Source organism: Morus notabilis, unplaced genomic scaffold (genome assembly GCF_000414095.1).
Source record: "Morus notabilis unplaced genomic scaffold, ASM41409v2 Scaffold179, whole genome shotgun sequence".
Classification (NCBI taxonomy): domain Eukaryota; kingdom Viridiplantae; phylum Streptophyta; class Magnoliopsida; order Rosales; family Moraceae; genus Morus; species Morus notabilis.
The window spans coordinates 133,890-151,923 of NW_010360916.1; the positions used below are offsets into that span (position 1 = coordinate 133,890).

At 33.9% G+C, this 18,034-nt stretch overlaps 1 protein-coding gene and 1 pseudogene across 1 annotated transcript in view; both read right to left on the reverse strand.

Annotated features, from left to right (window-relative positions):
- The window catches only part of LOC21406676 (metal tolerance protein 9), a 6,859-nt gene extending 1,237 nt beyond the window's left edge, over positions 1 to 5,622 (reverse strand). The window contains exons 1-5 of the mRNA XM_010097633.2: positions 5,356 to 5,622; positions 2,300 to 2,412; positions 1,748 to 1,993; positions 993 to 1,073; positions 309 to 539 (exon numbers count right to left, since the gene is read on the reverse strand). Coding sequence (XP_010095935.1) covers positions 309 to 539; positions 993 to 1,073; positions 1,748 to 1,993; positions 2,300 to 2,412; positions 5,356 to 5,611 — 927 coding nt within the window. The 5' untranslated portion in view covers positions 5,612 to 5,622. The remainder of the gene's footprint in view (positions 1 to 308; positions 540 to 992; positions 1,074 to 1,747; positions 1,994 to 2,299; positions 2,413 to 5,355) is intronic.
- Positions 5,623 to 13,506: 7,884 nt separating this feature from the next.
- On the reverse strand, positions 13,507 to 17,758 carry LOC21406678 (annotated as a pseudogene).
- Between the last annotated feature and the right edge of the window lie 276 nt (positions 17,759 to 18,034).

The window sequence follows — 18,034 nt, forward strand, 5'->3', positions numbered from 1 at the left end:
CCCTACACAATTTGATATGTTGATATAAATCCTTGGATACAGAAAAAATATCAATCTCTAATTTTTTTTTCTTTGGTCTTCTTTAGTCTAAATATGCCAGGGGTCAACAATGAAGCTAAAACATAAAATTTGAAGGTTGTAATTATAGTTTTCCTAGAATATGGGGTGGTTTTTTAAAACATTATATAAAGTGGGTCTTTGAATGTGGAGCACCAGAAGGAATTGTTCATTATGGCAAAGGAGAGCAAATATACCACACAAAAGAAGTAAGAAACAAGATTAAAAATGGTACTGAGAAAAGAACTCACTATGAGAGCTCCTGTAGGATCAATCCACCAGGCAAACCGGACGGCTAAGACGGCTGCTGCCAAGCCAACGGAATTGGTAACGACGTCGAAAAAATGGTCTTGCGCATAGGCTCGGACGATTTCATTTTTAAATCTACGACAGTAGACCATGAGCACAAACTTCACTATTGTGACAGCAACCATGATCCCTATCATCCATTCCTCCTCCTCACGAGTCATTTCTGGCTTGGACTGCACGGCACAGAAGTAGTGATTCTTTAACAATTACTAAAAACTGGAATGAGCATGAAAATGAACTGTCTTAATTAACAAACAATAAGCCAATAAATTTAGACATGTACATAATGTACGAGGGAAGAATACAAAATGTTGCTTTTAATGTTGTGAGATAGTTGTTACTTATGAAACAAATCAGTGTTGAGCTAAGATCTCTTTACATGCCTCGGTTGGACTCTAAACAGACAGCAATTTAGGTCGTGTTTGTGTCAACTTAAATTTTTATGTCGGTTTTGAAATTGACCCACATGTCACCCGTTGAGTGAAGTTTTCACAACTAATAAAAATAACTTGATCTATTTATCTGAATTTTACTTGCGAATTTAGGTCACTAATTCTATAATCATTTCATTTTACTTTAAATGAAATTTGTCGAACCCAAATTGCGATGATGCAAAGTTCGCACACCTTTGTAACGAGGTGCCGGATAGACTCGAGCAAAATTTGCAGTCCAAGAGTTGCCATTACAGATGCAAAAACAATGATACCCTGCATATTAAGCCTTGATCAAGATAGAGATAGAATACATGAAGATTAAAAACAACTTTGGGAGTGGAAATTCATGTAGTAAGCACATCATACATATCTTGGCTTCATATTTCTCTGCTTGGTCCACCAACTATCCTAAATGTTAATTTAAATTATCCCTAAATTTTAAATTCAATAGGAAGAGTCTCAATCTTTCAAAAAATTATGCTCTTTTTTTTGCTTAAAAAAAAAAATTATCAATATGTCCTTACGTTCTTACCCAGCGTCACTTTTAGAATCTATTAGAGACTAAGAATACAAATTTTTTGAAAACTTAGGGATTAAATGGTACAATGTGAACGGTCAAGAAACAATTAAGAATTTGTCCAGAACGAGTTAGTCACAAACAATACAATTTTTCTTTAAAAAGAAATTAAATTTATGTTTGTTTAGTTTTGAGGATTCAAACCACCTTAATTTTGGTTCAAACAGTTTTGTCTCTCATAAAATATTTAAATTTAAAGGTTCTGATGCAATCTTTTTGCTTATAAAATTGAAATTATAGTTCAAACTACTTGATTTGAACCCTTAAATCAAACGAGCACTAAAATTTTGGGGCTAAATTAACCTAAAACTTAACCAACCAAGAGTTTTAAAGCCACACAATCAAATGAGTAGAAGGTAGAATAATGTACCACTGGCTGCATACGATTCTTTCCAATGGGATAATGATATTGATTTGATTTCTTCATTGCGTTTGCAGTGAACCACAAAATAAATCCTGACAAGAGATCCAATAGAGAATCCAGAGTAGAGGCAATGACTGCCAGTGATTTGCTCTCAATTGAAGCATAAACCTTTGCTGCAAACAGCACCAAATTAGCTATGTTTGATGCATGAACTGCCATTCTTTCACTCTTCGCGAGCTTCTTCATTTCATCCTGTATTAAAAAAAAAATAATAATAATAATAATAATAATCTAAGTGTTAAAAATAACACAAGTTATATATTATAAAATATGTTCATAGACTAAAAGAGAATTATCAATCAACATAGTCAAACTGATAAAATTAAAAGAACTGGATCTCACTCTGTTGTGTTATATAGCATTATGTACTATTATATGATGATGGCAATACCAATAATGATTCTATAAATATTGTCCAAATTCAGGGGAGGGAATTCATAAAATTATATATACATATATATATATATATAGATATAGCATCAAAACAGAACAATGAACCTCTGTAAGACTTCCTGGAGCGCAACCCAATTCAGTCATGGTATCCATCTCATTGAAACCTTCAAGAAGCCTTTCTTGTTTTTTGTAATATTCTGCAACTTTGTATTGTTTCCCTGAAATTATCAAACAGAAAATTTCAACTTTGGGTGAAAGTAGATGGCAGTTGATCCAAATTATCACATTTGGCAACATTTTGACAAATAAATTGTTATTATGGCCATTAAGTGAAGTTAAATACTGAGAATTACTTCTAGCACCACCATATTTACTTACATTTTTTTTTTTTGGGGGGGGGGGGGGGGTGAGAAATCAAGTTGGTTTATGGTGTGTCAAAGAAAAAAAAAAGGTAAATAGCCCTTTTGCAATTTAATTATGTGTTCAATTCATGAAAATTATTGTTTGGTGGGCTTCACGAATATATGAAATGAAAAAAGAAAATGTTAAGTTCTCATATTCCTTAGTATTGATTATCTGTCAAAGTGAAGTGATACTAAATTGATTTTCTTTCTCTTTTTTTTGGTGGGTAGAAGTAATACTAAATTGAATTATGCATGCTTGGTAAGCTCCCGTGTTATAATATAGTGATAATTTAATAATGTCAGATGTAGTGAGTACATTTATCAGATTTAATATTTTGATTTAGTAAACACTAAACGAGAAATTAGATTACGTCTAAATCTACTTCCTAATGGGTAAGTAAATATCAAATTGGGCGCATATGTCTCATTCATTCTAACTTCTTTTATGTCCTCTTATAATATTATAACCCATTAATTAAAATATTTTAACACACTCTACTTTTTTATTGATGTGGCACAATATCATGACATTTTAAGTGATGTATCATGATATTATTAAAGGGATATAAAATGGAATAAGAACAAGATTAGGGACACAAGAGTTGAGTCCATAAATAATGATAAAAAAATCTATGTTCTTATTCAGTTTCTTTTCTTTTCAAACTCGTTAGTCGTTACCTTAATAATTAAACTTCATTATGGTTTTGTAAGCATACTCTAAGTGGATTAACAAAGTGGTTCCTAAAGTTTCATCTATTTGTCATATTTTGTAAGAGTGTGCTTTGGTGTCACGTCAGAATTGACACGGTGATTTAAAAATTGAAAGGGATTTTAAAGTTCAAATTGAATCATATATATAAATATATATAATAATCAATTAAGTTTTGTAGGGTCGGGTGATGAATCGATCGCATAACCTCAACCTAATTCAATTAAGTTTCATATATATATATATATATATTATTTTATAAAATTTGCATTCTTGGATTTTCCCTCTTCTATGTTGTTGTGACTAAGTTTTGAAAATATATATATTATATATGGTTTACACGTGTTAAAACTAGGGAAAAATAAATAAATCACAAGAATCACACGTGTAAAGAGATTAAAAAAAAAAAAAAAGTGATTCCTTCAACCACTCTGTATAAGGTTGTAAGTTTGCTTTCACTCATGCTTTGAATCATGAGTGTAAATGAACTTTGCAAAAATGTCGGAGGGACCTTAAGGAAAAAATTATAAATATTTTTTTCTTTTATTGTTCAGAACAAAAAAATACTTTTAGCTCCATGAATCAACTCAATCTAATGTAATTGTCTATGTAATTCTTCTAGTTATTTCCTTTGAATATCACGTTTATGCACATAAAAATAAAAATAAAATAAAAAAATAAAAAACTCATGCATGGTTAAATAAGTCCAACGGTAATTATGACAATAAATTCCAAGTCTAATCACTAAATATATTGTTCGGAATAATTAAAGCTATAACTCACGCAATTATTTAGCCACGAATATATTGTTCGGAATAATTAAAGCTATAACACATAGTGAATGCCACCTTCAAAGCTACCGGAAAAACAGCGGGTATTTTTCCAAAACAACAACGATGGAATTAAAGCGATATCAACAAGCAAATAATGATTTTTTTTTTTTCGTTTTCATTTTCTTATTTGAATCTGCGTTTGATTCCACTAAAAATGCTAGAAATACAAAAAACAAAAAACAAAAAAGACTCCAGATATATATAAAGCCAAAGAGAAAAGACAGGAGAGTAGTGGAAAACCAAGAGTGCACTAGGAAAAGCGAAAACATCTATATTTCCCTCAAAATAAAAAGGTATTTTCCTTATAAAAAAAAGTATTCTATATCCCCTCAAAAAATATATATTATCTTTGGAACAGCCCAAAAAAAAAAAAAAAACACTTTGGGACATAAACCAGCAATAGCAGCATTATAAAAAGCAAAACTAGCTTTTGTCATAAAATTTGCGCACTGACCAAATAAATTAGCTCTTATTTTCTAAGTTACGAATAGAAACATATGGTACTAGGACCTGTTCACTTCGCTGATTTGAGTTGAGACGTGACTTTATATGAGAGTTTTTTACTGTAACAAAAAAGTTAGATGTGATTGTTTGTGAGAGCTTTTTACTGTAGAAAAACTCGAATTCTAAACTCGAATCAGCGAAGTGAACGGGGCCTAGATTCGTTCTATGATTCGAATCATGGTTCGTGGTTCGCTACGGTATTTTCTCTCATAAAAAATACATGTAAATAAAAAATAATTCTAATTATATGATTTGAATCCATGAACCAAACGCCACCTTATAGATATAAAATATGGTACAAAAATTTTATTTTGCCTCTAGTGTTTAGTGCCGATATTCCACTTCACTTGGTTTCTCAGAATAATTAGAAAACGTAAACGGGCAAAGCTAAAAAAAAGTTCTGTTGAACCCAGAAAAATAGCCTTTCAAATTCACTCATCAATTCACACCCAAATACAGAAAACAAAATCAAAATTCCAACAAAAGAGGGTCAAAAGAAAGGGCCAGAAAAAGTAAAATTGAGAGATTAGTTCTAATTTAAAAAGCTTATCTATAGGTAATCACTGCACCACGTAATAACGTGGGACCCAAAAAGTACACATGGCATGATCATATGAAAAAGAGAACGCACAATAACCCTTCAAAACTCCTACTTTCTCCAATGATGATGAAATTAGAAGGTTTTGATAAAGCGAGAATAAGAGTACGTACTCGGGCTGCGAAGTAGGCGACGGAAACCAAATGAACTACAGCGATGATGGTCGTCGTTATGGCGAGGGCTCGATCTCTCCGGCAAATGGAAGTCGTTGAGGTCGAGCCTCCACGAAAAGCTCTTCTCCGGCGAGAGTCCGGCGATGTCGACCGGCGGCGACGGCGAGAGAAGAGGTTCTCTTCTGTTGCAGTCGTCGGCGATGATGCTCGGCGACGACGGAATACTACTCGCACTTCCGCCGCCGATGTTCTCCATTCGATGATGATGATGATGTTCACAATATCATATAGAGAAGGGGTGTGAAGAGAAGAAAACAGAGACGTGTTTGATATTATTGGGTGGTTTTAAAGATAGGTTTTTTTTTTTTTTTTTAAGTTTCTTATATGATAAGTATTTGCTATTTAGCCTTTCAAAAAAAAAAAAAAAAAAGAGTATATGGGATTTAGACCAAAAAAAAAAACTTATAACCAACTCCACTTACGACGAGTACGTGGAGATATACGTGTGTCACTTGCTCTCGGGAAGGTAGCATTTCGTGAAGTCAATTTGCGCCCTTTTTTTTTTAAAGGGGAATCTATGCCATATTCGAGTTAAGATTTGATATTTTTTAAAAAATTTTAACTGTAATAAGAAAAATAAATGTGATATTTTTTAAAAATTTTAATTGTATAAATTTAAAACTGAAAATTCGAATTGTTAAAATAAATGAAGTCTAAAGATTAAAGTAACAAGCGATGCTTCATTTTGCAACACAAACTAGAGAAAAAAACATTTTAATAAAAACTTTAAAAATACAATATTTTTCTTAAGCCAGCAAACAATTAACAAAAATTGAGGCAACAATATTATATATATATATATATTATAAAATATTTTTTTTCTTTTTTTTACTTTTTTTGATCAATAGAATACAAGTTTTCTTTATATAGATACACTTGTATTTTATCAAAATAATAGAGACACCGCATTCATCAAACCTAACCACGTTAGTACCCATTTTCTTAACTATGCTAACTTTTAAAGATAAAATGGTGAAAATAACCAATTATTTTATGTTGTTTATGGCAATACCACTCAATCTTAGCAATTTAATCTCTGAATTAGAGCCAAAATTCCTTACAATTTAACTCCCCAGAGCCATTAGGGTTAGTTGCTAGTGTTGTCATTATTCATGGACTAAATTACTGAAAAATGAGAATTTAGGGATGAAGATGTAAAACTATGAGAAACGGAAAATTGATTACAAAGCCAATTATATATATATATATATATATATGTGTGTGTGTGTGTTACACCATGGTCGAGACATCAACCACTCTCTCGAACGACAGGCGCCGAGGACTCCTCGTTGGGAATCGGTCGCTGGCATCGAGGGAACGGCTGTAGCTAAGGTGCCTTTTACGTCGAGAAATCATACGTGGCGAAAGGTGTCGAGCACAATGACTCGACTTCTGAGGGCCACTACGTCGAGACAGCATGCCCGGTTAAACCCATCAACGGTCTTGTCAACTCGGGGAAGGAAGTACGGGTCCAACTGCTACTGCAGGAGTCAGGAAATCAAGCGGCAGATGAGAGGGATCAGTCGCCTTTCCTGAGGTTGCCATTATGAAAACTCACCTACCTACCCGTAAATCGAGGACGGAAGATGGCTTCCTCCTTGGAAACGGAGAAGGCATGATCACATGTAAAGGCCTATAAATAGAGCCAAGAAAACCCAAAAAAGGGTTACAAACCATTTCATTACTCAAAGAGAGCTTGTAATCTGCTGAGATATTAGTGTATTCACAAGTGGATTAGGTAAAGAGTTATTGCCGAACCACTATAAAATCATTGTCTCCTTTACAGCATTTTTCAGTTTTCAATCTCTAATCGAACCGTGAGCGTTACCGCATGTGTTTCTGGAGAGATAATCACGAGTTGTCAGAAAAATACCGTCAACAATTGGCGCTAGAAGGAGGGCCTTAAACCCAGAAATCTAATCTAGTTTTTAACAGAAAAGAAACGGCAACTATGCCTCCTAGGAACGCTCGCATGCTTAACAGCCGACCAGAGGAGCCAGGCAAGCCAAAATCCCACCGCCGCGGGGACCTCAACGAATCCGGTCCCACCGGCTGCCGTAAATCTCCCAGACCGTATTGACCAGCTTCAAAAGCAGGTCGAAACGCTCGCCGCAGCCGTTGAGAGGATGGCTACGGCCCTAGCTGGGCGGGATCAAGGGCAGGACTCAATGTCACCGCTGGAGGACGCGCCGATGAACCTGGTGAACGCCGCCATTGGGAACCAAGAGATTGGTGACCAACGCGGTGACACCGAGGAGGTCGGTGATAGTAGAGCCAAGGATCCTCGCCCGACTAAGTCGAACAGGTCTGTGGGGAGTAGACAACGGGCGGCACGGAGGAGAGCGCGGGAAAAGGTTGCGGCGCAAGCTGTGAATAACAGGGATGCACCCCCTCGACCGTAACATGACGCGAATAGGAAGAATGCTGTCCCCGTGGGATCTTCGTTTGTGCACGGCGGAGACCTTAGGACGAAGCTCGACGCTCGACGTGGGAAAGCCGTGCAGCTGGCGAGAGAGGATGAGCTCGCATGAGATAATAAGGCTCTGGCCGAGAAGATGGTCAGGCTTGAGAAGCAGATTGGGAGTTGATTAAACAACTTCGAGCAGGTTGTGGGGAAGGTAGCCGAGGCGGTCAACGTCGACGCCAAGATGTACACATCCCACGACCACCCGTTCATAAAAAATATTATCCGGGTGCCACTGCCAGATAAGTATAAATCACCCCTCATTCCGCTATATGATGGAAGGAGTGATCCGGACGACCACTTGGACGTGTACACAGGGCATATGGTCCTGCATGGATACCCCGAGGAAGTCATGTGCTGAGCATTCAATAATCATCTTTCCAATTTTGCCAGGAGATAGTTCAGATCCTTGAAACCAAACTCCGTCACCAGTTGGGATGATTTGAAGAACGCCTTTTTGACCCAGTTCATAGGTGTCAAAAATACATCCCACCGAAACAAAACCTCTCAAAGGTGTACCAGGGGCCTAATGAGTCCCTGAAGGACTGGATAGCCCGGTTCGGGGAACAGGTTGCCGCCACCGAGGGAATCTCCGACGATGTGGCTTTGATGGGGGTGCTGTCGAGCATGAAAAAGGATATCCCCTACAGCACAAACCTCGACCGGAGACCACCCCATACCTACTAGGAATTCCTAACAAGGGCATAGGGATTCATCAACGCCGAGGAGGCTAAGAAGGCCCTGAAGAGCAAGGCAGCAACCCCTGCCAAGGAAGAGGTAGGGCAGGCAAGCAATCAAAACAACGGTAAGAAGCGCTGAGGTCACCCTCAGGTGCAAGCCAAGCAGAAGTACAACCCAGCCCCACACAACAGGGGTGGCAATGCCTCAACGAGCCAGGAGGAAAACAAGCGACCGAAACCGCAAAGGTACGACGCCTATACCCCCTTGACTATGGGGATCGAAGACGTCTACCACAAGATCAGTCACCTCCAGGTCCTACGTCGACCGCCACCGCTGAAGTCCGACCCAGCACGGAGAAACCAAAACAAGTACTGTCGGTTGCCGGGAGAGGAGTGGTGGAGATCAACTTTACTTCCGAAAAAAGGCTTATTTTGAACAATGTTCTTCATGTTCCTGACATTAGGAAAAATCTTGTATCCGCTAGTCTTATGTGTAAGAATGGGCTTAAGATTGTACTTGAGGGCAATAATTGTATTGTATCTAAGAATGTGATCTTTGTGGGAAAAGATATTCTTATAATGACATGTACAAACTAAGCGTTAATAATAAAAATGATGTGAATTCTCTTTATAAAGCCAAACAGAAAAGACATGAGAGTAGTGGAACACCAAGACTGCACTAAGAAAAGCGAAAACATCTATATTTCCCTCCAAATAAAAAATATATATATATATATTTTCCTTAAAAAACATATTCTCCTTAAAAAAAACATATTCTATATCCCCTAAAAAAAAAATATGTGATCTTTGGAACAGTCGGAAAAAAAAAAACTTTGGGACATAAACCAGCAATAGCAGCATTATAAAAAGCAAAACTAGCTTTTGTCACAAAATTTGCGCACCGACCAAATAAATTAGCTCTTATTTTCTAAGTTAGGAATAGAAACATATGGTATACACGGTACTGAATTTACGATCTTAAAACTGAATCACTTATAGATATGAAACTAACTTTTTTTTTTCTTTCACAAAAATTGCTACAAAATATGGTACAAAAATTTTATTTTGCCTCTAGAGTTTAGTGCCGATATTCCACTTCACTTGTTTTCTCAGAATAATTAGAAAGCGTAAACGGGCAAAGCTAAAAAAAAGTTCTGTTGAACCCAAAAAAATATCCTTTCAAACTCACTCATCAATTCACACCCAAATACAGAAAACAAAATCAAAATTCCAACAAAAGAGGGTCAAAAGAAAGGGCCAGAAAAAGTAAAATTGAGAGATTAGTTCTAATTTAAAAAGCTTATCTAAAGGTAATCACCGCACCACGTAATAACGTGGGACCCAAAAAGTACACATGGCATGATCATATGAAAAAGAGAACGCACAATGACCCTTCAAAACTCCTACTTTCTCCAATGATGATGAAATTAGACGGTTTTGATAAAGCGAGAATAAGGTCGTTAATTTTATTGATTTGAGTTTGTAATTTAAGTTGAGATATAATTTTATGTGAAAATTTTTTATTGCAGTAAAAAATTTAAATATAATTATTTATGAGAACTTTTTATTATAATAAAATTTGAATTCTAAACTCGAATTGATAAAGTGAACGGGCTAAGAGTACGTACTCGGGCTGCGAAGTAGGCGACGGAAACCAAATGAACTACAGCGATGATGGTCGTCGTTATGGCGAGGGCTCGATCTCTCCGGCAAATGGAAGTCGTTGAGGTCGAGCCTCCACGAAAAGCTCTTCTCCGGCGAGAGTCCGGCGATGTCGACCGGCGGCGATGGCGAGAGAAGAGGTTCTCTTCTGTTGCAGTCGTCGGCGACGATGCTCGGCGACGACGGAATACTACTCGCACTTCCGCCGCCGATGTTCTCCATTCGATGATGGTGATGATGTTCACTCATCTTTCACGCTTATGAAGCTTATACTACGTAAATCTCTCTCTATATGTATTTATATCTGTTTGTGTGTGCAAAAAAAAAAAGAGTATGGGATTTAGACCAAAAAATATATATATATATATATATATATAACCAACTCCACTTACGACGAGTACGTGGAGATGTACGTGTGTCAGTTTTGCTCTCGGGAAGGTAGCATTTAGGGAAAGTCCATTTGCGCCTTTTTTAAAAGGGGAATCTATAAGGAAGTAACAAGCGATGCTTCCTTTTGAAACGCAAACTAGAGAAAAAAAACATTTTAATAAAAACTTTAAAAATACAAGATTTTTCTTAAGCCAGCAAACAATTAACAAAAATTGAGGCAACAATATTATATATATAGATATATATTATAAAATATATTTTTTTACTTGTTTTAATCAATAGAATATAAGATTTCTTTATATAGATACACTTGTATTTTATCAAAATAATAGAGACACCGCATTCATCAAACCTAGCCACGTTAATACCCATTTTCTTAACTCACTGCTTTTAAGTGGAGTTTAATGTGAAATTACCACTATGATATACCTCAAATTGCGATTTATTTTAGAAAAATCTATTATTCTATCTTTGATTTGTTTATTTATTTTATTTTGGGATAAAATTAATTTAGTACCTTATATAATAGTAAAATATTGAGTTGGTACCCTGTATTTTTCATAATATGTATGTAAATCCAAACAAAAATTATAAATGCTTCTCATCATTTTAATATTATAAAAAACACACGGTACCAACTCAATGTTTTGATATAATATAACGTACTAAATTGATTTTATCCTTTTTATTTTTTGACAAAAAGTGAAGATAATTTACATAATGGGAGATACTTCCCACATTGTTTTTGTATAGCCTAATCTAATGTGACTAAGAGAAAGACATGAAATTTAACTTTTAAAAATTATCCGCAATTTGGTGCCATGTAATTTGTTGGTGCAGCACTCCGATATCAATTCTTGAGGTTGCTCAGCCTTGTTCTACTACTGATCTCTTGATTGCTCCGCCGTTGGGAGGTGTCAGGAGTTAGCATGCAAAAGACACTTCAGGCAAACAATTACAGTGATATTTCGGCAGAGTAACAATAAAGAGAAAACGAACGGAAGTCCTTGAGAAAGTATCCTCATTCTATTTATAACATGTGTGTCATGATCAAATGGACATTCCTTATTTCCTCCGATCATGACACGTTACATTCTTTTAGATTAGGGTTTCCTGAGACATTACCTCTTTGGAAGATCCCTAAGAAGTTTTCAATTCTAGACGTGTGTTGTCCCTATCAGTATTATTAAGTCTCGTTCATTTCACTGATTTGAGTTTTCAGTTTTAGGTTTCTTCAGTTAAAAGTTTTCAGAAAATGTCACATCTAATTTTTTTTGCTACAGTTAAAAACTCTTAAAAAATATCACATCTCAGCTCAAATTGAAAACTCGAATCCATGAAGCAAACAAAACCTTTACATGCGGTCTAAAGATCATGAGCCATGCTGTCGATTAATTTGAGAACTCTAACTTTTAAAATCTGCTTTTCTTCGTAACTCTATAATGTCTAAATTATATGTGAAGAATAATATTCATTATCAGCTTCTTCTCATTTATATGATTGTCCAAAATTTTAGGAATTCATAAAATATCTTTTTTCGTATTTCAGGTTAGTATTGCTTTTAGAACTCGCATTTTCATCCAAACATGTCAAACACTCAAACTTTACTCTCTGAGAAATGAGAACTAGTGTTTTTGGTACGCGTAAGACAAACTTTTGCACAGGCCACAACAAAAGGGCAGGTAAACTTCATGACCCATGATGGTTAAAAAGGTCACAAATATATAAATATATGTATATATATATATATATATATGGCTAGCATTGTGGAGAAATGACGCTAATTTTGATGTTTTCTTGTTTAATTTGATATTAAACAGAGGAAATCATTGGTACATGTTCCAAAGTGATATGCTTAAAAATGATGAAAATGCCTAAATATGATGACTACACTCAAGTAGCTACCAATCTTCTGACGACAAGGGTTGATAATGCAGGTTTGATTTAAAACAATCGTAAATTTGGTCCAACTTTTTTCTTTCTTTTGGCGCCCGTGAGGTCTAATTTCAACTTTAGCTTAACAAGGGACAGGGTTAAGAAATCGGAAAAAAGGTTGGAGTGCACGTAACCAATTTCAATTAGGATATATAATGTGTTAAACCAAAAAAGTAAAAGAAAGTTAAAAACTAAATATGGCTAAGGCCTAATTGTTGAAACATTGAAAGAGTATCTAGTCTATGAATTGAACAATGTTATTATCATGAAGATTGATGTTAGGCTTATTCATGAAGAATTAGGGTTCGTTTAGAAAATATACTTAAACTATGATTTTTGATTCTGACGTTTATAATTTAATTTTTTGTGAGAGAAAAAAATTATGATAGAATTAATAATTTAAGTTTAAGTATATAAATAAACAGATCCTTAAAGTACGTACACTAAAAGCAAGTTATTGTGGATTAAACTTCAGTGGAGTTTTGAATCAAATTTGTGATTCTAAAAGTTGTAATTGTAATTCGAAATTCAATAAAATATTTTTATTTCACGAGTGTGTACAACACCAATGGTTTCTTTTTTTTTTAATGATTTTTTATCTCGTTAAATATTCATATTAGATTAATGGATAGGAGATCAAATACTACTATTAAACAAAATAATAAGTTGGTGACAACTTTAACTGAAAATTCCTTTGGCAAGTACCACTCCGCTCACAAATTTAATACAAAATGTAATTTCTTTTATTGAGCAAAACCAATTAGCTAGTTACATGATGAAATTTAATTTCAAATTTTAAATTTTCCAAGGAAATTCAAAAATCAAACAACATTATATGTATCGCAATATATATTGAAACAATTTATAGAATCCCCTTAAAACAAATAATATTATGCGACTAATATTATACTTGAATTTAATAATCTTGATATAATCATGATATATATATATATATATATATCATGGGACTAATTTTGGTTTGTGCTCGGGCTTATGAGTGATGTCAAAATCGACATGAACAAAGGCTCTGTCAACCTCAGGAAGTTTCTCAATCTTGTCTTGAAGAGTCTCCCCAATGGCATGTGCGTGACTGAGAGACATTTCTCCTGGAAGAACAACGTGAACCTCCACGAAATAGTTGCAACCAAACTTGTAAGCTCTCACGGTCTCAATGTGCTTAACCTCTTCATGGTGGTTCCAAATTAGATAAGTTAGCTTTGCCAAATACTCTGGTGGTGCTGTTCATTGGTATTTTCATCGTTGAGGCACTATTTTTTTTTAACAATGCTAATCATCTCTGAGTCACGTGACTGGTTGGTAAAAAGTAACTTTGAATCGTTTTTAGTTTTAGATCACTTGATGAGCACATGTGATTAGTTATAAAAGTTTCGGCTGTGTTTGGAGTTATTTTTATTTTTGTTTTTTACGTTTTTTGAGAAAGAAAAAATGAAAACGGGAGAAAAACGGCGTTTGATATGATTAAAGATAAAAAACGGAAATGAAAATGATTTTTTAATTTAGTGTAAAATGGGAGAGAAATGAAAAACGACTTTAAGTCGTTTTTCATTTTTTGTTTATGTTTTCTCCTCTCTCGAATAGAGAGAGAGAGAGAGAGAGAGATTAATGAGTTTTTTTATACTGAAAATAATCTTTTGATAAAATATCAAACGCATTTTTAAAAATAATTTCTGTCTGCGATTGAAAACGTTTTTATTTCCATTTTTATACAAAAAATAAAATCATTTTAGAACAAATTTCAAACACACCCAACTTTAATAACGGAAATACCAACATGCAATTTATATAATAATATTTGAAATATGGTAAAGAGTGAGACAACCTCTTATTTTTCAGGTCTAAATTTAAAATTATTTCTAAATTGTAATATATATATATATATATTTTTTGGGTTTTTGTGAAGTGAGTTATTTGGTTGGGAGATTTGTACCCCGATTTGAATCATGGTTCATGGTTCGCTACAGTGTATTCTCTCACAAAAAATACACGTAAATTAAAAATAATTCTAATATTATGATTCTAATCCATAGACCAAACGTCTCACAAATTGTAGAGATTTTGAACTTACAAGAATGGCTCCAAGGGGATCGATCCACCAATAGAATTTGATTGCTAAGACCGCAGCTGCAAGTCCAATTGAGTTGGTAATGACATCAAAAAAATGATCTTGAGCATATGCTCTAACTATTTCATTCTTAAATCTGCGACAATACAACATTAGCACGAATTTCACCGCCGTGGCCGACACCATAATTCCTATCATCCATTTTTCTTTCACTGGGTCCCTCTCAGGTTGAGTCTGCACAAAATTAAGATCGTCAAGATGAAAAAGTGATTTTTCCCATTATATACTTTCGTTGGTAAATTAAATTCCCTTTCCCCCCCCCCCCCCCCCCCCCCCCCCTAAAAAGTTCATTATATTATGGTAGTGACTGATGGTAGTGCACAAAAGATGTTCATTACAAAACTAAAGAAAATATGAATATAAAAGTGTGTTTAGTTAGTGTATTCGTGACATAATTTGAATTGTAGTTCATGGTTCGTTACAATATTTTCTCTCACAAAAAATATACGTAAATCAAAAATAATTTTAAATTATGATTCTAAATTCATAAATATAATAAATAAACATAAATATTTCTCAAGTGAAGAATGGTAGATGAATTCTTTTAACTGTACCTTGGTGACAAGTTCCCGACCTGATTCAAATAACACCTGTAACCCAAGAGTTGCCATTACTGATGCAAAAACGACAATCCCCTGTAAATTATAGTTGGCATTGGAAAATTAATTAGATAAATATTTATAACGTGTCAATATACAATAGTAGTATTAATTAACACCTAAAGAAAGAAACATTGAAAACAATTATTTATACAATTATTTATATATATGTATATGTATGCAACAATACTATCTTGTAGCCTTGTATGCTTGAATATTGTTAATAATAATACCATCTCCAAATAAACATGGCATCATAGTATGAAGTTAAAAGTGAACATTTACAAAAATATATAAAACAAAAAAAAATGTATATTTTGATGTAATTATTGTATGCAAATATATATATATATATATATATATATATGCAGAGCTATTCATGGTCAAGTGGGGGCAGCCGCCCCAATCACTTTCTTAATTTTATATTTTTATCCCAAAAATTCATATTTTTACTTTGTCCCCAATAAAATTTAATAATTTTATACATACCCCAACTCAACCTTACACTTTTTAATCTTTATTCTCATATATATATATTTAGTAGTTATTATAAAATATATCATATATATTTCTTTTTATTATTTATTATAAAAAATTTAGTACACACCGCTATTGAGATGGAATATATAAATATATATGTATATATATATATATAAGTCGTACGTACCACAGGCTGCATGCGACTCTTGCCAATAGGGTAGCCAACCTCATTTGGTTTTCTCATGGCATAAGCAGTGAACCAAAGAATGAAGCCTGATAACAGATCCAACAGAGAGTCCAGAGTTGAAGCTATCACTGCCAATGATCTGCTCTGAACTGATGCGTAAACTTTTGCCACGAATAGTATCAAATTGGCTATGTTCGATGCGTAAATTGCGCTTCTTTCGCTCCTTTCAAGTTCATTCATTTCTTCCTGCACCAACCATATAGGATCATGTTAGAACTATATAGTTGTATTTTGATGAAACAATATTCGCGTTTAGAACTCGTTTTAAAATGATTTTATTTTTTGTATGAAAATAAAAATGAAAAAGTTTTCAATCTCAGACAGAAATCATTTTTAAAAATGCGTTTGGTAGTTTTATCAAGAGATTATTTTCAGTGTAAAAAAACTCATTAATGTCTTTCTTTCTCTCTCTGTTTGAGAGATGAGAAAATAAAAATAAAAAATGAAAAACGACTAAAAATCGTTTTTCATTTCTCTCTTATTTTACACTACACCAAAAAATCGTTTTCATTTCTGTTTTTTGTTTTTATTGCTCCAAACGTCGTTTTAGAAACGTTTTCATTTTTTTCTCGAAAAATGTGAAAAACAAAAATAAAATCAATTCCAAACACGGTAAATATTTTTATAAGAGAATAAAGCGTATTTTTCTTTTGATATTAATTTGTTTCACTCTAAAATACATATGATACAAGTAGACTTACTGCAAAGTACAACACAACGTGAGAAAATCATGTACATCATGCTAACAATGCATGTTTTTGTTGTATCATCACTATTTTTCTTTTCTTTTTATTAATGTTTTATCAGTGATAAATTAACAATTTGTTCTGCTTCTTAATTTAAGAAAAAGCTACTAAAGACCAAGAATTAGTTTACTAGATGTTTAAATCTTAGGATGCCAAAAAAAAAAATATATATCATTGACCTTCTTATAGCAACATGAAAAGTTCTAACCTAAGAAAGAAAAAGAAAAAGATATAAAATAATATGTGAACATGTTAATAACCATCCACCGTTAGATCTGATATTAAGATTGTTAGCTCTCTTCGAAAAGATTTTGGGTTGGAGTCAATATATCTTCGCGAGTTATGTGGTATACCCTATTTACCCCTACATCTCCTTTTTCAGGGGAAAGAAAAAATAAAGCAGTTAATTTTGAGGACATTTGGTTTATGTATTCAGAATTATTCTCATTTTACGTGTATTTTTTATGAGAAAAAATACTATAAAAAACTATAAATCATGATTCAGAATTAAGAATTAATATAGAAAACAAACGTCCCCTTAATAATTAAATTACCTCCGTTAAAGTTCCAGGAAAAATGCCAAACTCAGGAAGAGAATCCACTTCATTGAACCCCTTGAGAAGTTTATCCTGCCTCTTGTAATATTCTGATATTTTTCTCTGTCTCCCTAGCAAATTAACATGAAATTTGACTGATATTAATTACGATTTACACAGAAGATTTTTTTTTTTTAATTATAAAAAAAAACACACAATTTGTATGCACACAAGGGAGAACAGCTAATTAGGTCCTTACTTAATGACTTGATAAGATAGCCCAAACCAAACTGAGAATTCATTTGCCTTTCCGGCAACTTGAAGCCATCCATACTAAGCCGCCACGACGGTTCGCTCGGCAGTTCTCTCGCAATCCCCGCCAACGCCAACGCCGCCGGCGACAGCAGTTCCGTCCTGTAGTCTGATGAATCGGTTCGAAGACCGTTGGTAGCTTTTACCATTTTTTCTTTTTTGCTGTATAACACTAATCTCAAGTATACAAGATTAAGAGAAGCAAAAACTAGGATACTTATTATATTAACAACGCCCGTAGTATATATAAAGGAAAGAAACTTTGGGGATTAATAAATGAATTTTGGTTTAGTTGGATTCTCTTTACCTAATCTCTATAAGAAAGTTGTAAAAGCGTGGAGAATGTCGGTTTCTTAGATGCATGCTGCCTAGATGTGCTCCACCCCCCATGTAAACTTTTTTTTTTTTTTTTTTTTGTCCCTCCA